Genomic DNA, 20,869 nt, shown 5'->3' with positions numbered 1-20,869 from the left:
TTCAAGCTAAATAGGAATAAACAATATCAAAACAACGTCTCATTCAAGCTAATCACAAACACTTGACTGGGTTGGGGGGGGGGGCTGTTTTCCATTTTAACAAGAAAGTGTTTGATTTTCATTAACTAGGATAGCAAGCACAAATAGAACTGTGATGTGGACATGTGGTTCCTCCTAAAAATTTCACTCATTTCCCTATTGCTTCAATTTTCTGCTCTGCCAGCTGCCAGAAGGGAAGACAACATCCACACTTTTCCATGGGGCTCCCCTTCTATGTAATTGCTGAAAATGAGACTTCTCACTTCTGCTATGCTTCTTACAGAAAGAATTTCTGAGGTCTCTAATCCAGAACAACTGAATATTTCTTTAGGAAAATAATTCCTTAAATTCCTCCTTGGGCAGGAATTTATTGTTGGCACTCACATCAATCTGTTAAATAGCCTTTCAGTTTCACAGAACTGATCATAAGACATCACTAAGTCACTTATTGATAGACATACCTGAGTAGAGGGGACAGAAAAAGTGATCTTGTTACCCAGCCCCAGATAGAGTTCTTCTCTCTGTACTCAGAGATAATCAAAGGAATTCACAAGTTTTAGTCATCTTGTGAAGTCAATAGTGAGTGGAAATTACAGGCTTTTACCCCTTGCCCCTCCTAAATAAAATGGCACTGTTTAGTAGATGTAAGTGCTTTTCTTAAGCCCTCAGACACAGCTACTGTTAACTAAAATCTAAACTACTGGAAACGTTGTTCATTGATACACACAACAAACTCGCAGAATGCTTTTCGGCAAATAGCATGCAATCAACCAGACTTCCATCTGAGAGGCTCAGAACTACATGTTCAAGTAAAAGATCACTTTCTTAAGTCATGCATTAAAGAGATAGGTAACAACTTCCTTGGAGAACAGAGGTCTGTAAGGCATTTTTCTTTAAAGGCTCAGAACAACTTAAGGAGTTTCTTCATTTTAGGTTTTGGGGTTTTTTTAAGGCACTATAAAACACATTTGTGTAAAAGTTCTTTAGTCACCTGTGAAGAAGAATGATTACAGACACCTGGGGAAGTCCAAACTTGCACTGGTATATTAAACCAGATTCCAACAATGATTAACTCAATTTTAAATGGTGCAACAAGATCACAGTGGTCCTTCTAGCAAGGAGAAAAGCAGGAAGCAAAATTACTATGGATAAATAAAGAGAGCTTGGAATGCTTGGCTGCTGGCATGGAATCAAAAATCCTATGTGAGATGCCTCATCACTACACAGACACGAACTAGGCAAGTCAGGATGAAATCGAAAACAACCATGAGTGGGAAACTGCCTAGGAATAGCCAACAGGGCAATACCAAAGCCTGAGGCTTTATTTTAAGTCCTGTCACAATCCATCAGTAACATACACCCAACAGAACACTGTCCGCACTTCTGAAAGAAGCTAGAGTAGATATGCCATTTATTTCACACAGGGTGGCATGCCCTTGCAGACACAGAGTTCACACAAATTAAGAACTTTGGAGTTTAACTTTTCTTCATGTATTCCTAGCCAATGAGATGAGATGGAACACTGTCATAATCATAATGAAACAATTTCACTTTTGTTACAGTACTTTCCACTTGATTCAATACCTCTTGTTCTAAACCATAAAGGAGTAACAAGCAATGATCTTTGACAGAAAGCAGAAAAAAACACAAGATTAAAATGAAGGCAGTCAGTATGCAAGTATAGTATTTCCGCAAAACTAATAAGCTTCCCATGCCAATTTCACCTTTGGAAGATCATCATTAGGCTGCAAAAATCAGTCTCTCTCATTAGATGTTTGGAAATGTCTTGAAAAACTTACTGTTTTCAATATTGAGCTAGAACCCACCTCAGTTTTGTAAACCATCTTGCCTAAGTAAGTACAGATAACATTTGTCATCTAGATATGAAAACAAATTCATTTACAAAATCAAGGTGCAAATTATTTCCTATAACAGGCTCTGAAGCCCTGAACAGTTGCCTTTTAATACTCACAAGATGCAAATAACAGCCTGTTAGTTCTTCTTTATTTTTAAAAATGCTTTTACAACCCAGAGATAAAAGCACCTTTAATTTTGCAAAACTACATGATATAAAACCAAATAATTGTGATCTAGGAAAAAGTACACAAGGATGTAGCTTCTCTTCCTCTCTCAATAGTTCCCCAAGGGTAGAACCTTTCATCACAACTCATTACCCCTTCAACTTTACTAGTCCAGCATGCTGTGGATCCTGCTGTAAACTGGATCACAGTATCACAGTATGCTAGAGATTGGAAGGGACCTCAAAAGATCATCTAGTCCAATCCCCCTGCCAGAGCAGGAACACCTAGATAATGTTACACAGGAATGTGTCCAGGCGGGTTTTGAATGTCTCCAGGGAAGGAGACTCCACGACCTCCCTGGGCAGCCTGTTCCAGTGTTCTGTCACCCTCACTGAGAAGAAGTTTCTTCTCAAGTTTAAGTGGAACCTCTTGTGTTCCAGTTTGTACCCATTACCCCTTGTCCTATCATTGTTTGCCACTGAGTAGAGCCTGGCTCCCGTCCTCGTGACACTCCCCCTTTATATATTTATAGACACTAATAAGGTCACCCCTCAGTCTCCTCTTCTCCAAACTATAGAGACCCAGCTCCCTCAGTCTTTCCTCATAAGCGAGATGCTCCACTCCCTTAATCATCTTCGTTGCCCTGCACTGGACTCTCTCCAGCAGGTCCCTGTCCTTCTTGAACTGAGGGGCCCAGAACTGGACACAATATTCCAGATGCGGTCTCACCAGGGCAGAGTAGAGGGGAAGGAGGACCTCTCTCGACCTACTAATCACCCACCTTCTAATACACCCCAGGATGCCATTGGCCTTCTTGGCCACAAGAGCACAGTGTTGGCTCATGGTCATCCTGTCGTCCACTAGGACCCCCAGGTCCCTCTCCCCTACACTGCTCTCTAACAGGTCGTTCCCCAACCTATACTGGAACCTGGGGTTGTTCCTGCCCAGATGCAGGACTCTACACTTTCCCTTGTTATATTTCATCAAGTTATTGCCTGCCCAACTCTCCAGCCTGTCCAGGTCTCACTGGATGGCAGCACAACCTTCTGGCGTGTCAGCCACTCCTCCCAGCTTAGTGTCATCAGCAAACTCGCTGATAGTACACTCAATTCCCTCATCTAAATCATTGATGAATATATTAAATAATACCGGTCCCAGTACTGACCCTTGAGGCACTCCACTAGTTACAGGCCTCCAACTAGACTCCGCCCCATAGACTACAACTCTCTGGCTTCTCTCCTTCAGCCAGTTCACAGCCCACCTCACTACCTGATCATCCAGACCACACCTCCTCAATTTAGCTCTGAGGGTGCTGTGGGAGACTGTGTCAAATGCTTTGCTGAAGTCAAGGTAGACCACATCCACCGCTCTGCCATCATCCATCCACCGTGTTATTTCCTCATAAAAGGCTAAGAGATTGGTCAAACATGATTTCCCCCTGGTGAAGCCATGTTGACTGCCCCTCATAACCCTCTTATCCTTGATATGCCTTAAGATGGCACTAAGGAGAAGGTGTTCCATCACTTTCCCAGGGATGGAGGTGAGGCTGACCGGTCTATAGTTACCCGGGTCCTCCTTCTTGCCCTTTTTGAAGACTGGAGTGACATTTGCTTTCCTCCAGTCCTCAGGCACCTCTCCCGTTTCCCAAGACTTGGTAAAGATGATGGAGAGTGGTCTAGCAATGACTTCCGCCAGTTCCCTCAGCACCCGCAGGTGCATCCCATCTGGACCCATGGATTTATGGATGTCCAGAGTGCTCAACTGGTCTCTAACCCATTCCACATCAAGTAAGGCAAACCGCTCCGTTGACCTGACTTCATCTAAGGTCTCAGGGGTAGAGGGCTCTTCAGGACTGCCTCCAGCAGAGTAGACAGAGACAAAGAAGGCATTCAGTAACTCTGCCATCTCTGTATCTTCTGTCACCAGGGCACCCATCCCATTCATCAGTGGGCCTACATTGCCTCTGGTGTTGTTTTATCTGCCATGTATTTGAAAAAGCTTTTTCTGCTGTCCTTGACCCCTCTCACCAGATTTAATTCTAAGGAGGCCTTAGTCATCCTAGCTGCCTTCCTACATCCTCTAGCAGCAGCCTTATATTCCTCCCAAGTGGCCAGCCCCTCCTTCCATGACCTGTAAACTCTCCTCTTCCACTTGAGCATACCCAGCAATTCCCTATTTAGCCACGCAGGTCTCTTGGCCCTCTTCCTTGACTTCCTACGTGTCGGGATGCTCTGATCTTGAGCTCGGAAAAAGCAATCCTTGAATGCCAACCAACTATCTTGGCCCCCTTTACCTTCAAGCAGCCCTGCCCATGGGATTTCCCCTAGCAATTGCTTGAAAAGGCCAAAGTTTGCCCTGCTAAAGTCCAGGGTTTCAACTCTACTTGCTATTCTACTGGTCCTACCACACAAGATCCTGAACTCCACCATCTCGTGGTCGCTGCAACCAAGGCAGCCCTCAACCCTTACTGCTTCGACCAGACCCTCCTTGTTAGTGAGGATGAGATCCAGCAGTGCTCCTCTCCTGGTTGGCTCATCCACCAATTTCATGAGGAAGTTATCATCCATAAACTGGAGAAACCTCCTGGACTGTGGCTGGGTTGCTGAGTGGTCCTTCCAGCAAACATCAGGGAAGTTAAAATCCCCCACGACGACCACGGCCTGTGACTGTGAGGCCGCTCTCAGCTGCCTGTAGAAGGCCTCGTCAACTTCCTCACCCTGATCTGGTGGTCTGTAACAGACACCCACAGCAGTATCGCCCCTGCCAGCCTGCCCCTTAATTCTCACCCACAGACTCTCAACTTGCTCGTCATCTGTCCCTGGACAGAACTCGGTGCATTGTAGCTACTCTCGCACATAAAGAACAACCCCACCACCCCTCCTGGCTGGCCTGTCTTTCCTGAAGAGGACATAGCCCTCCATGACTATATTCCAGTCATGTGAGCTGTCCCACCACGTCTCTGTAATTGCCACCAGATCATAGTCTCCTGACTTAACACAGGTTTCCAACTCCTCCTGCTTATTTCCCATGCTGCGCGCATTGGTGTACAGACATTCCAGGGAGCGAGCTGAGCACACCGATTTCACCCTAGGATTATAGGGGGCCTCCCAGTCTTCATCAGTTCTGGAGTGCTGCCCCACTGGGGCAAGCCCAGCTACAACCCCATCCCCCTTCGAATCTAGTTTAAAGCTCTCCAAATGAGCCCTGCTAATTCATGCCCCAGCATCCTTTTGCCTCTGTGAGACAAACCTTTCCCACATGCCATTGTCCAGCCTGGTGCCCTATAAAACCAGCCATTATCAAAGAATCCAAAGCCCTGCCTACAGCACCAGTCTCGAAGCCAGTCGTTTATGGACTGAATTTTCCCATTCCGTCCCACATCATCAATGGAAGATGGAAGGAGTGAAGAGAAGATCACTTGAGCCCCAGACGCTTTCATCATCCGCCCGATCACAGAATGTACAGGGATTAAATCTCACTACTCTCTTCTTTTTGAGAGTACTTTTAACACACAATAGTTCAGCAATCACTAAAGATCCTACAAACACAGCAAATTGGTAGGTCTGTGGGAAAAGGGAAGGACAAGATGAGGAAATACCAGCACTGGCAGTAGCAAAGGATCCTCTGCTAGCAACAGGCATTAGACTTCAACTCTATGACATGAATAAACATTTCTGACAGTCTGCATGCAACTGCTCCCAAAGCTTTCTGAAGGGTAAACTTCTGGAGAGGAGGAAGGATGCCAACTAGACTCCCTCCAGTCCCTTTCTGCATATATGTTCTATTTAGCATATTTTTCCACTTCATACATGCATTTGAGAGAAATGATCAGGGTCTCTATTTAACTTCTCCATTACTTTTTTAGGTGAAAGTGTAATACTGGGGCAAATAATAAAACTGCTCAGAGCCACAGAACTGGAGAATGATGTCACTTCTTGATCCTGCTTCTTTCTGATCCTGATCTGCTAGAAATCAGCTACTGTGCTCTAATAAACAGTAGGAAACAGTGGTTTGGATCTGTGCTTAACATTATGTTTTATAATACAAACACAATTTGCTATTCTAAACACTTATATTGACAAGAGTACTGACCCCCTTACACGGTAAAAGAACATTCATTAAGTCAAATAAAACAGTTTGAACAATATGTTCACATTCCAATAGAGATGACATTTAAGATAATTTTTACACAAGATGAGAACAAACCTCATGGTGTTTATTTGCTGTATGCAGCATCAGTGCATTTTTCTCAGCAACAGCTTTAGTTCTTGAACACTTTAAAATGTTTAGCCAAAAAACATAAATACATCATAACAGTTTTGCTGCTGCGCATAACTCCCTCATCAGACTCAATATAGTATTTTTGTATAAGAACTTTCACATTACACACTGCTCTCCTGGAAAGAAACACCAGAGGCACTGAAGATTAAATTACCTTTCTGATTACTTCAATTTAATCTGATCAATTTCTGAGACTAGAACTTAAGTAACAGATAAAAATTATGTTCCATGACTAAAAAGTTTTAAAACTATTTTTATAGTAGCTCTGAAATTTCCTCTTTACCGCCAAGTCTTCTCTATAGCATTCAACTGACTCATTACAAAACAAGATGGCAAAAAATTATTTTCCTAATATTTAACCCCAGGGCAGTTTCAAATTCCCATGTACATCCTCTTCCTCCATACAAATCTTAACAAATAGCATGACAGCTCACACAGCAACACATTTCAACTGCTCATTAACAGACTGTTCTTTTAAAAAAAATGTATCTCAAAAATATTATTCTGTGTAACATCTAACATTACACACTTCAACTAAGCCTGTCCTAGCAAATAATTAATGTTACTATTCAGGACAAATTGGAGAACTGACTCTTAGAAAAGTCAAAAAATATCAGCCAATGTATCTGGATCAAGTTGAATAAGAAGAATGCTGCAGATACTTTTCTTAGTCTTTATAAGATTTTCAACTACAAGGATGATTATTAGCAATCTGAATCATCATGGAATTTTACCTGTCTTTCGCACAGGGACTGATATGCTTAATTGGATAGTTATTACTAATTTCTAGTACTAACCTCTTGAAAATAATATGCCATTTTCAATGTACACAGTTCTTAAGTGATGACAATGCTTGCAGATTAACAAGAAGAAACTAAATCCCTTGCCAATCTGATGAACAATTCTAACAGGCAATTATAGTATAAGTTTCTTCACTGGCATTCCCTAACCTTGTAGACATTCCTAAAGGTGGAGAGCATTCAACATGTGTACTCATTAAAAATCTGTGACTGCCAATTATGACAGAGGTATTTTTTGAATCCTTATAAGAACTTACTCAATACACGATTTTGGTTTCGTAAATTACATTTCCTTAAACATAATTAACATTCCACACAAATACATTAAAAGTGACTACTCAGCAGTCTGCTGTCATTTCTACACATTATTAAACCTTAGCAATAAAACAGATCAGGACTGCCCCTTTTTGTAACACTTGTTTATCTGATATTGCCTTATTCAGCTGTAAATCAACATATGTTTTCTTCTAGCAATTGCAGAGAAAGGGCATGAAACCTCAGAAAATAAGCATCCATCAGTGTTTATTGTTGGGGGTTGAAATACTAGTTGGTATTTCTGGCTTTTGTAACTACCTGTTACAAGTTCTAGATTTAATCAGCAGAGTCCACAGTACAAAAAGATGTTAATGGGAAACTGTGAAGTATATGATTTCAGCTCTACTTGAAAATTAAGTAATAAATCTATTTTTTATCGTAAGAGAAAAGGCAGTGTTATTATTTTGCAACTTCTGGCTTCATTTGTAATGCAAGAGATTTGGATTTTTCTACTATTAAGAATGTGATCTAATTACTTAACAGCTGGGATCTTGAGCACAATTCTTCTTAGTATTTACCTAACTGGCTTAGTCACTCAGATTTAACTCTGTCCCAGTTCGATAGATGGGGGGGTTTCTCCTCCCATGGCCAAAAGACAGTTTGAAGAAGGAGGGCAGGTTCTATGACCAGTATGGATCAGATTAATACAGCAGGAAGCTGTTCAATTAGGAGTACAAAGAAATAACTATCTCTGGCTAGAAAAGCTATCTGATTTCATTAAAAATCTTGATGCTGAAGAAGGAGATAAAGGAGCACACGTTCATATTCTTGCAAAATTCAAAGACAGAAGAAACACAATAGCTTTACAGCTAAAAAAAATATAAATCAGTGGTTAGGAGGGAGAAACGAGGCAGTATCCGTATGTTCTGATGTTCAGAAAACTGAGACACTCTCTTGAAAAATAAAGCCTCCTAAAATCAGTCATATTGAACGATTACTTACAAAAGTTTCCACAGAAATCTCCTACACTCCTTTAAAACACAGGTGTTCTGCCACGGCTTACCTTAATAAGAAAGGAACAGCCTGCAAGGATGTTCAACAGTTTCTGTCAATGCACTATTTCCCGGGAAAAAAACTATTTTAAAGGCAGTGGTCTCAAGATATTTTCCAGTGAAAGAGGACTGGAGATTATGCAAAATTTGTCAGTGTTCCATTTCACATTATTTTTTGGATTCTTTTGATAGATTAACAGCTGCTAAACTACATTGCTTTCCTAAATTGTCACTTATCTCAACAATATTTTTATCTTTGTCATCCCATGCTGAGTCAGAGAAACAGTGGTAGAAAGACTCTTCATTGCATGTCATGAGTCTTAAAACCATTTTAAGGAAATACTTTTCTGAAAATGAAATTTGTAGGAGGGCAATAAATAAATTCCTTACTGCCACTTACCTCGTTGTTCTGTGAAAGCAAAAAGCCCCTCTAATGTGGATTTCTGTAAGATAATTTGATTGCCACTCACTGATGCAAAAAACCAGCAACTCAGGTGCAGAAAACCAGCTCTATATTCCACTATCCACCACACCCACCCAAAAAGGATACTGGCACACTAAAAATGCACATGTCTACATCTTTATACAACTTACATGCAACGTAATATCTAGAACTGGAATCTAGACCTATAATTTTGTTCTTCAAGATGGTTTAGCAAGTGATTTTTCTGTACCTCTATTTTAACAGGAAATTTTCAGCAGAGGAAAGCTGATTAAACAGACAGCAAAACAGGAAGATTTTCTGGCTTAGACATATAGTTTCAATAAACATCTGAATTTATTCATCAGTAAACATCTACATTAATTTTTCTCCTCAAAGGGGTTTTACAAGCTGATGCGTCCCTGTCTGGAGGATGGGGGAACAAGAGGAGGACAGATGAAAAGAGACTTTCTTTTTTTCAGTGGGGTGGGTGCAATTCTGCAGTCTCACAAAACAGTAGTCCCCCATTCCTCCAACACATTAATGGCACTGTAAAGATATTAGCCATATGAAATAGTATACTTGTGCCAAACCAGGATTACCTGTACTCCCCCAGTAAAAGAGGAATTACACTACATGCTGCTGTTTGTCCCCTGCTGAATACCTATAACCAGCTAAAAATATAAACAGCCTTGAAATGCCAGTAAAATGATAAAATGCAAGTGCCCAAACATGCAAGTGACTATTTTCTACCACACAAGATAACAAATCCAAAATAAAACATAACCTTCCAAAATGCACAGACAAGCTTCTTAACACCACTAGCATTAATGTAGGAGAAAAGCAAGTATACCTGTACGTATTTTACACAGGTCATGTGACACTCCTGTGTACAGACACTCCTCCTTCCCCCCCCCATCAGTGATTTTCCCCATGCAAACCCCAATACAGCACTCTCTGCATCCTCATGAGAACCAATGCAGACACCAGCTTTCCTTGGGGAGGTTCTTCACAAAACAGCCTGCCCTCACTAAGTCGTATGGCTAAGAAGCTTAGAAGACTTCAGATCAGGCTTTTATTTAAAAAAAAAAAACAAAACAAAACATAAAGATATTGTAACAAACAATCCAAACTAATCTTCCCGTTCTGCACCAGGAAAGGACCTCAGCATGTTGTGCTCCCCGGGTGGCACAGAGAGCCAGGGCAATGCCTGTGCAGGGGACTCGACTGCCTGCAGCTCCACAGGGTGGAGACTCACCCAAGCTGACATTGTCTGGATACCACAGACTACATCCCTCGCGCATCCCCGGCTTACTTCCCAGCCTCTTCCGAGGCATGCCTTACACGGGGAAGAGCCAGGGAGTGGGGAAACCACGCACACGCACGCAAAACCTCCACCAGTCATCAGCACTGCAAACACGATTTTGAAAAAATCACCCGATGATGTGCGGGTCGTGCGAGGGGCGCAAGACACAGACCACGAGCCGTTAAATCCTCGCCCCTCTCACACTCCTTCGCTTAAGTCCTCCCCGCCCAGCCCCCCATAGCAACGGTCCCTCAGCGGCCCCCGCCCCACCGCCCGGCTGAGGGAAGCGGCAGGAAACGCCGCTCCCTGCCCACCCGGCATAGCCCCACAGACGCCCACCGGCTCTCCCACACGACAAGCGGCTCCACCACTCACCTCGCCCCGGCTCCCGAGAAGCCCCGGCGGGCAACGGCGGCCCCCGACAAAACAGAGGGGCGAGGCGGCGGGCACGCTCCCGCTCGCTGCCGGCGGCGGCACCCGGACTCCGCTCCACCCGCAGACCCCCGCGGCTGCTGCTGCTGCTCCTCCTTCTCCCGCCGCTAATGGTGGCCGCCGATACCGGTTCCCACTGCCGCTCCCTTCCTTTCCCGTTTCTCGTTTCCGCCGAGCGCGGAACCGGCTCCGCCCGGGCGCCAGAGCACGTCCCTACCCGGCAGCACAGTCTTCACCCCGCTCCACGCCGCTACCACCCCAACACCCGCCGCCGCTGCTCCAAGCTCCCCTCCCCGCCGCTCACTTCCGGCGCGCAGGCCGCACCTCGCCCCGCCCCACCGGGCCCACCGCCAGCGCCCGTGGGGCAGCCCGGACCCCGCAGCGCCGGGGTAGCCGTTGGGGCGATTAGGCGCGCGAGCGGCGGTTGGCGCGCAGGGAGCCCTGAGGAGAGCTGCTGCTGCTGCTGCCGCCCCGGGGCCGCTGGCGCTCGCCCAGGCGGTCGCATTGCCAGGGCGTGGGGAGCGGGTCCGCCCGGACCTGGTGGCGGCAGGCGCCGGCCGTGCCTCCGCCAGCCTGCTGCACGGAGCGTACGGTGCGGTCCGGGCACCGGCGGACGTTATCCGTCCCGTCACCGGGGGTTTCTGTCTGCCGCAGGTTGGCAAATGCTGCGGAAACCCCCAGTTTCATGTCCCACCGGGCCGGCAGTGGCTGCCCCTGGCACGCTCTCCGCCGTTGGGAGTTACCCCTAATTCTGATGTACCGCAGCTCCAGGGCCGAGATCACCTTTTTTAACTTATTTACAGAACGGGGTAGAACCGTGGGTGCTACTGCGAATAATGGTGTACGAGAGGAGATTCCCTTAAATAGAGGGTTTTTTTGCGTGGACTGCTGGGGGAGATGCCGGCACAGGAGAGGTGGCATTAACGCTGCCTTCGGCTAGGAAGGTACTTCTGCTGTTCCCTAGAGCTGCTGCCATACCATACCAGAACATAGGCATGGTTTGCATCGGGTTTTGTCTGTAAGTGGTTTAACCACTTAAGTCAGCTAAAGCACAATATTTTCTATAACTGAGAACACTTAACGCAAAAGCACACAGGTTATTAGCTAGGTCAAAAGCAACATAAAGAGGCAGCCTTTAAAAGCACAAGCTAGTACACGGACAAAATGATTTTCATGTGTACATACAATTAAGTCTTTTTGAAAGATGAAAGTTCACACCTGCAATTCTAATGAATTTAGCAAGAAATCTTTGCTATATAACTTAGTCTTAGCATGAAATCACTTCCAGATTCTGGACAGCACAATAAAATGCTGAGATTTAGCCATATCCCTGCCGCTCTGAGGTCAAATGGATGCAGAAATATCAGGTGGTTTCAAGTGCAACTTTGAATTCCTTTTATAAATTATCAGTGTGGAGTAAAAATACATGTGTTTATCATCAAGAGAGTACAATGGCTGCCTGGAGTTGCAAATACAATAACTTGAATCCAACCATTCAAAATCCTAGGTCACTGCTGCTACACTGTTTCATAGTCTGTGGAAACATTCCACAATTAATAAATGTCTGGGCTCACGTTATTTAATAAAAGTGATAAGTACTGCAATTTCCAGTGCTGTTCTGCACTTGCTGAACATCAGCAGTGAGAGTAAGCTGGCAGTGACTATGAATCTGACGTTATCAGAAGGTTTAGATTGCATCTCCAGGTTATATTAATCCCACCATACTTCCATGGTGATCTCCGTGACCCTGAAGGGATTAGAATGACAACACCTCCCACAGAAAGCAAGCTCAAGATTCAGGGTATAAGCACAGTGCATGCATGAGCAGTACAAGGAGCAACTTGGGTGTGCCATCCCAGGTTCATTCTGTAGCTCTGTGCAGCTCCAGCTGTTTCTAACCGAGCACAGAAGCACTACCAAGTCACGTTCAACACCACAGCTCAGGAGCTGCATGGCCACAGAGCGCGCAAAGCTTCATACACTCAACTGTGAAATTGTATCAAAAGGAAAGAGGGATTGCAGCTGACTAATGAAAACTCTGTTTTTTTGCATGTGGATTTGTTACTTCTTTATATTAATCCTGCTAAATTGCCCTGAGCCTGAGCAGACAACAGGCAACACAGTTAATTTAATGCAGGGTAGAGATCAGAGCAAGACCATTTTAAGCATGAGGACCAGATTGGATCTATGTGCATCCTGCAGAACCACTATACAGTTACAGATGTCAGTTAGTAATGTAAAATCATCCCCCAGGCCAGGGAAAGAGTACATACCTGCAGTACATGCTGCGTAGGGTTTTCAAGGTAGACAGAAGATTTAGTCATAACCTCTGCCAATAAAATTAACAGCTAATGAAATAATAAAAATAGGTAAGCCTTTTGAGTAGGTTAAAAGGTCAGTTTAAATGTATATCTGCTTCCAAATAAGTAAGGATAATATGGATTGTTGTTTTTAATTAGGGCAGTCATTCCAGGGCTATCAACTCTTCTTTCTCCCTAAATGTTGTCTAGCAATCTCAATTTTAAGTACAGCTAAGCAATGTTAGCAGCTGAACTTAACTTTGAATCCTTCAAAGGTTTTATTTACTGTATTTAAATAATTATGAATAAGAAAACATAAATAAGGATTACATAGGCTTTTGGATCATTAGGCAGTTGGGGGAATTTCCATAAAGGACACACGAGGCAAAGGCTGGGAATATAAGAGTTCAAAATTAAAACCCACCAACTCCCATCTTGATTGCTTTGTTGGACCCCAGAAAGCTCAGTGACTTGTGCAGTAGGCATTTCACATTTTGGTGAAGACCAGCTGGGTCTGATCCAAACTCTATCAATGAAAACTATATACGTCTGTGCATAAGTAGGTGCATCTGTATATGCATGCAGCATATCCCATCATGGAACTTTGAGCGCCTGTGACCCCTACCAGCTCTAATGAGCAGAAGAGCAGTCTGACTGTTTCCACATGCTTCTTTATCATTTTTTTCCCTCCAACTACAGTGTTCAAGGTACAAAATCATTAAAAAGCCTTTCCTGTGCGTCAATAACTTGCTCAACCTACACTGTATCTATTGCTGCTCAGCTAGCTATAATGGCAATTCCAAATGGGAGTTATGACAAAGTATTGCAGTATTTCTTAGCAACAGGTATAGCACCCATATCCATTAACATAAATAATTCAGTTCGTCTATCCTACACGTTAAAAATGTTTTTTCTTGGATTTTATCCACTGTTCAGGGTAAACAAGAGTATCTTGAAGAGGATCTGACCTTAAAGCAACAGGTATAATGACAACAGTATCCCATAATAAGAATGCAGACTTGAACAGGAACTTCAGGGCTTTCAAGCCAGTCAGCATGATGCATATTCCACTACAAAACCACTCATCTTCTAGGTTAAGGCTGCTAAGCTTTCTCAGGGCTACTGTTCTTCTTAAGAAAAGGTGCTGCTATTTGCATGCACCTTTCAAACCAGTTCAAACACAGGAGCACCAGCATGGAATGGAAACAGCATTTTCTGAACTCATTTCATCAATGTAAATCAGGAAATCTTGACTAATTCCAGCTACAGTACTCCTGATTTACAGTGGGATGACAGCTCTGAATCCAAAGCACAGAATGGCTGTGAATGAAAATATGACCATTCTCTTCTTTATGCACTTTCTCTTCATTATGCCTCTAAGAGCTAGAGAAGTACTGTCTTATCATTTCTTAGGTGATGATTTAAAGCAGAGAGAGTAAGCTACCTCCCTACAGTTAGAAGGGAAGTCTCATTCATAGCCAAGGTCTGGATTCTGCTCTCATCAGTGCCAAACTAGTCCCTGGCTTGGGAAATTGCTCTTCATCACAAGTTTATTGACTGATACTCTTTTTATGGAAGTGCCAACCTTACCATAATACAGGCTAACAACTAATCTACCTATAGCATTCATTATTACTTCTTTCAATGAAAGTTCAAACCATCACCTTACACATCTCAATAAATCATCAGAGCTAATACACAGCAAGAAAACATTTCTTCTTGACCCTCAAAGCAATCAGCTTATGCTGCTGAAGCAGGAAGCTTGTTTGTCCCCTGCATTGTTGTAATCTAATGCATGCAGCTGCAAATGTCTTTGCTTGCAAAGCTTCCTAAATCCCTTTTTTAATTCTACTAAACTCTTTGCCTTGATGACTGTCTATGACAATTGGATTCCATAGATAAAAAAATATACTGCATGAAATAGTACTGAAAGCATGTTCTGGAAGGTTTTGCTCTGTGAATTGGGGCACAGAGGCTACAATTAACTGACTTCACTAACCACTTGATGAAGTTTCAAATTATGGGAAGTTCCGCTTTCCACCATGATTTATATTACCCTCCATTACTCTTTATTCTGCACAGCTGACTTTCTGGTTCCTTTTTAGGTCCTCTGAGGCAAATCATGGCCCTCATGAATGTATCAGAGCACCTGTGCAGCCATGCACATGTAAATAGGGAAGCAACAGCACACACAGATATTAGGATCTTCCAACTTACAGGGCACCACAGGGACTCTCTGGACTTTCCTCTCAGGCTGAGGTCAGTAATTGATTTTAATGGGAGCAGGGCTGAGCTAATGCTGCCACTTTGGAAAATCCTACCCAAGGGATTCAGAGATATCGAAAGTGCTTGAGGCAGGTTAACTGTGGGGCATTTCTGGTAATGGGGAATGGCGCAATTGTCTTTATTAATTTTCCTTCTCCAAAGTGCAATTAGAATGTATGTATTTTTAAATCTTTAGGAACAAAATAATTTAAAATGCTTCTGTTTCTAGAGATTCTTACTGAGAGGCAGATGAGTAGCTTTCCGAAGTGCAGTTATAGGCTTTAAGATCTGTCACACCCCCAAGATCTGTGAATACTCTCTTAGCTGCATTTGTTTTTCTTTCTTCTGACTTACTATGATTACAAGGGAAAATAATGCAGTTGTATGTTTCAATCACAGTAGCCCCATTGGCCATTCATAAAACAAAGTTAATCATCATCTTGGAGACTGGAGGAGCCAATGCTTTTCACTCTGATTGTACCTTTAAAACAAGGAAAAAAAAAAAGTGATTAATATGACTTGGAAAGGACCATTAGCGCAAGGGAAAAAAAGGGTGAAATGAACTGGAATGGAGGTGCCAACAAGCAAGGGGGACAATGTAAACAAATGTTAATGTAGAGGACACTCCCTCTGTCATGGTCAGTTTTTTGAGAAGTCATTATATGGTAAGGATGATCTAAAAAAGGAGGCCAAAGCTATGGCAACAACTTTGCAAACAACTCTGCAAATAAATACAGGCAAGAATCTTTGCTTTATTTGAATGATGCCGCTGAATATTACGAGGTTACTCATTCATAAGAATTTTGAGATAATTCACAATACAAGTAGCGATTCTTTTCTATACATTCATTCAACACTAGAATTTTCAGCATAGGAGCAAACACCACACATAACTTCAAAAACATTAAAACATCCTGTTTGGCTGGTCTAAAGGCAGAGGTCTGGTCATTAACATCACAGTGAAATGACAGATTTATGTCAGAAGCCTTGCAGTCATGAGAACCATTGCTTTACATAAAAAGTCCACATGATGTTTAAAATACTAAAGGAGATATGTGGAAGAGAGGGGCAGAAAAAGAAATAACTTTTGTTTCTGCTTGCTACTTCTACTTTACAGCTCATATTTGCCTTGTGTCTTTAGCCATGTCTTGTCCTCAGATCTTGTTCTGGATGGTGACTTGCTCAAGTGGGCAGAAAGGACAGCTTTCTCCGGAAGTTCTGTGTTATTTCACTGGATCAAATGTTTACAGAGCAGAACTAGTTTTTCCCTGTCATTTTTGTGAGTATGTGAAATATTTGACATATGAGTTGTAAATCATACATTAGGATTTACTGGAATTTCTGTCTTGACCACTTAAGTGACATTGGCTGGACTAGCCACATTTTTTTAAAGAAGTAGTTTAAATTGGTGAAGTTGCTCTTTAACTAGTGAGTGACTGAAAATAGTTCAGGGAAGTTTCAGATGCTTTTTTGAACAGCTATAGATGAATGGACAGAAGATTTCAGAACGGTAAATTTCAGCTTTTTTCTCATTGTATGTTGAAACTTTAACAATTTATGTAAAAAAGCTTTCATTCTGAAGTGAAGGAAAATAAACATTTTGGCATGTTTAATGTGGTCTGTGTGATGCTTCGGGACTTATCAAAGAGAGCTGTCATGATTTTTTGCATCATTTTAATGGTGAGGTAGGAAAAATTCAATGGCACTTCAAAATAACTTTGAAGATTTTAGAATCATAGAATCATAGAATAGTTAGGGTTGGAAAGGACCTTAAGATCATCTAGTTCCAACCCCCTGCTGTGGGCAGGGACACCCTACGCTAAATCATATCACCCAAGGCCTCGTCCAACCTGGCCTTGAACACTGCCAGGGATGGAGCATTCGCAACCTCCCTGGGCAACCCATTCCAGTGTCTCACCACCCTAACAGGAAAGAATTTCCTTCTTATATCCAACCTAAACTTCCCCTGTTTAAGTTTTAACCCGTTACCCCTTGTCCTGTTACTAGAGTCTTTAATGAAGAGTCCCTCTCCAGCATCCCTATAGGCCCCCTTCAGATACTGGAAGGCTGCTATGAGGTCTCCACGCAGCCTTCTCTTCTCCAGGCTGAACAGCTCCAACTTCCTCAGCCTGTCTTCATACGGGAGGTGCTCCAGTCCCCTGATCATCCTCGTGGCCCTTCTCTGGACTTGTTCCAACAGTTCCATGTCCTTTTTATGTTGAGGACACCAGAACTCCACACAATACTCCAGGTGAGGTCTCACAAGAGCAGAGTAGAGGGGCAGGATCACCTCCTTTGACCTGCTGGTCACGCTCCTTTTAATGCAGCCCAGGATATGGTTGGCTTTCTGGGCTGCAAGCGCACACTGCCTTCATGTTCATTTTCTCATCGACCAACACCCCCAAGTCCTTCTCCACAGGGCTGCTCTGAATCTCTTCTCTGCCCAGCCTGTAGCTGTGCCTGGGATTGCTCCGACCCAGGTGTAGGACCTTGCACTTGGCATGGTTAAACCTCATGAGGTTGGCATCAGCCCACCTCACAAGTGTGTCAAGGTACCTCTGGATGGCATTCCTTCCCTCCAGCGTATCAACCGAGCCACACAGCTTGGTGTCATCGGCAAGCTTGCTGAGGGCGCACTCAATCCCGCTGTCCATGTCAGCGATGAAGATGTTAAACAAGCAACAAAGGGCAAAAATCCAAGCATTCCTCATTAGTATTTCTTTCAAAGAAAATTTCCTTCTTGAATCTTAATGTGTACTTTTGAGGTAGATGACCTGGGGGCATCTGTTAAAGTAAATTCAGCTGCCTTAGGTATCAGTGTGGTTTCTTTCTTAGAGTAAGAGACGCATATGTTAAATACAGGGACACCCATACACATAGTGTATGTTTGCATGTAATTTGTACTGAAGTACTCAGGGATTACCTTTAACTAAATGAAGAGTGGGATTAAGTGAACGTATGGTGTTAAGAAAGCTGGAAATAAAATCCCTCTCCATCTTACTCTGCCACACTTACATTGCTTATTAGAGGATTACTCTGAGTCTGCGTGGGCAAGCTTTTGGAGGAAGGAATTGACAGGCATAAAGTTTCACAGGTTGCCACTGTTTATGAGTAAAATCCTGCAAAATTATACTGTCTAGATGAAAGGTACTTTCTCTACTGTTAGAACCCTGAAACTCATTTTTCACTTGTACTGTGTCAATATGTACACACAGAGAAAGAGGGGAAGACCTAGATGTTTTGACTCATCATCATATTCTGGCAGGTAGTTTTTCTGTAGGTCAGACTACAGTCATAACTGGATGCTATCTTATTAGATACCTTTTTATAAATGTGACTGGGCAGCTCATAATCCTCCACTAAATTGGAAGATTTTCAGCCGGAAGAATCTATACAATTACTTTAAAAAGTTTGGGTTTTTTTTGTGATATTAGAATTAGACCCCATGATTTTCCTGACTTTTTTTTCCCTGACAGCTAGGCTTGCAACAGATACAAAAACCTTGCAACATCTACTATATATACCAACAAGTAGCAAAGTGGTTACCACAGTGTGAAAATAGCTTCAAAGGAGAGAGCACACTGTCCCCAGCAACGGTATGCCTATGCATTTAGCTAGTGTAGCCAGTTCATGTTTAACAACTTCAGTGAGTTCTTCCAGACCGTAATTTGGAAGTCACTTTAATAGCACTTCTCTTTCCAGAGCTGTATGTACACCAGGTTATTCTGCAGTCTTGCTGCTTCCGCCAGATCTTCCCAGTGGTCCATTCACTTTAACCTATTTGCTCGGCTGACCCCTTCACAAGTTTTAAATCCTTATAAAAAACATCAAAGTCTAAACATTTCTGCCTCTTCTACTGACCGGTTGTCCTCTTCTCCTGCAAGTACAAGCTGTCTTCTCCTTTGTGTCCTAAAATAAACTCCCTGGACAATATATGAAGCCACTGCACAGTCCCTTACAAACCTCTTCCATATGCACTCCATTTTGACATCTGTAAAGATGGCAAATCCACCAGAGCAACCAGTAAGAATACAAGTATCCCAAAATAGCAATTTACAAGTATTACAAAATAGCAAAATACAATCTGGCAATGCTTACAGTGCACAAAAACTATGTGTGCAACTGCCTGTTTTTATCTTTGCTATCCTTGTCCTTCCTTTTCCATTTCCTCTACTGGATATTCTTCCACTTCTTGTATTGTGTCAAAGATGACTGTCAGCTCTTCAGCAAGACATAGGTCCCCTGTAACATACGTGTGAATATCTGGCATGAAAGAGCACCAAGAGCTGGAACGGCACTTGGGTTACCACACCCATACTGCTGTCTGGGCTGGCAATGCTGACTCACACAGCAGACAGCAAATCCCATGTATCTGGGCTGCGTCAGCTGTAGTACACATCTGCTGCCCTAATGGCCACTGTGCAAGCAGTACGCCTGATGCTGTTGACACAGTGGGCAGTTGGTCTGATTAAAGTGGCCAGACTGGAGACACCCAGTTCTTGAGCTACCTGGACAGAGTGATAGTTCCCACAGGGCTGTTTCTGCAATTACAGACAAATTGCCACATTCATCTTCTGCCAGGGCAAGATTTTTGCATAGGAGCCAGTGTTCTGTTACAATACAAACAATAAATGGTACAAAAGAAGTCTGGTCTTTCCAGGGACTTACCCCTGCTGATTTACAGAAGTGCTCAAGAGCATTCAAGTTGACTGTCTATGCTCCAGCACGCCAGAAAAGGGACCCAAGCTGCATCTGCAGATCTGCCCCCAGGGCAGGTTGTATTGTGGCAGTGGTGTGGGTCATGGCTCTCTCTAAGCTGGGCTGCACATCTGCAGGTGTACTGCATTGCCCACTCCTCTGCTAGCACTAGGGAGCAGTGGCTTGTTGGGGAGTGCCAGGGCCTTAATAGCTGCAGAAGGATGTTTCAAGGCTCTTAATGCAGTAGCTGCTTTCTGAGAAGCTGTCCTCTGCTACAGTTGAAAATGATGGTAGGTAGGGTCTGTGCAGCTGGGCCAGGCTGTGGAAATGGTGATGGTGGCAGCTGTGTCTCCTTTAAATAGTTTATGAGTGGTGCTCACTTTGGGCTTTGTTTTACAACCAACCAGAAATTAGTCATAGAAGCACCCCATATGTTCTTTGTCTTTTGTTGCTTGGGTATATTTATTGTATGGGTTTATTTAGAATCCAACAGTGACTATGTCATGGGTTAGTTGTGTATGCTGTCAAAGATGTGAGACTGAGCCCAGCACCTGTGTTTAAAACATTATGGTTGTGTCTGGAAAGTCAGAAAAAAAGGGAGTATGATCTGTGCTGAGCTATTCTCACACCATTGTAAACAATATCAACTAGGTAAATAGAAATCCTGCCACTAAATACAAGTGTCAAATTGCAACCAGATCCTCAGTGTGCCATGACCACATCACTGTAGTTCCAGATTTCCCTTTGAGTGAGTAACCTGTTAGTGCCTCATGTTAAGCAGCTGATAGTAGACTGTTGTTGCCTACTCCCTGCTCACCTGACTGTTCCTGTGCAGATCCACCTTTTGGTATCAGAGGACTTGCAGGAACCCTGGGGCATACTGAAGGAAGCAGCATAACTTCTCTTCCAGAAGAGAATGTATCCAGAGCCTGAATTACTGCTAGTCAGAATGTTGCGTGCAGGACTGTAAACAAGATGTGTTGATGCCCAGACCTATCC

General features: G+C 43.2%; 1 protein-coding gene across 1 annotated transcript in view; it reads right to left on the bottom strand.

The window, feature by feature from the left end:
- The window catches only part of RAPH1 (Ras association (RalGDS/AF-6) and pleckstrin homology domains 1), a 90,130-nt gene extending 79,900 nt beyond the window's left edge, over positions 1-10,230 (bottom strand). Inside the window, 1 exon segment of the mRNA XM_057411712.1 lies at positions 10,128-10,230. Within this exon segment, the coding sequence (XP_057267695.1) occupies positions 10,128-10,139 (12 nt within the window). The 5' untranslated portion in view covers positions 10,140-10,230.
- Positions 10,231-20,869: the final 10,639 nt, after the last annotated feature.

This window comes from Pezoporus wallicus, unplaced genomic scaffold (genome assembly GCF_028554395.1).
Source record: "Pezoporus wallicus isolate ANWC-B61680 ecotype Strahan unplaced genomic scaffold, APGP_CSIRO_Pwel_v1 contig_6732, whole genome shotgun sequence".
Classification (NCBI taxonomy): Eukaryota; Metazoa; Chordata; class Aves; order Psittaciformes; family Psittacidae; genus Pezoporus; species Pezoporus wallicus.
This window is presented reverse-complemented; position numbering and strand designations above follow the sequence as displayed.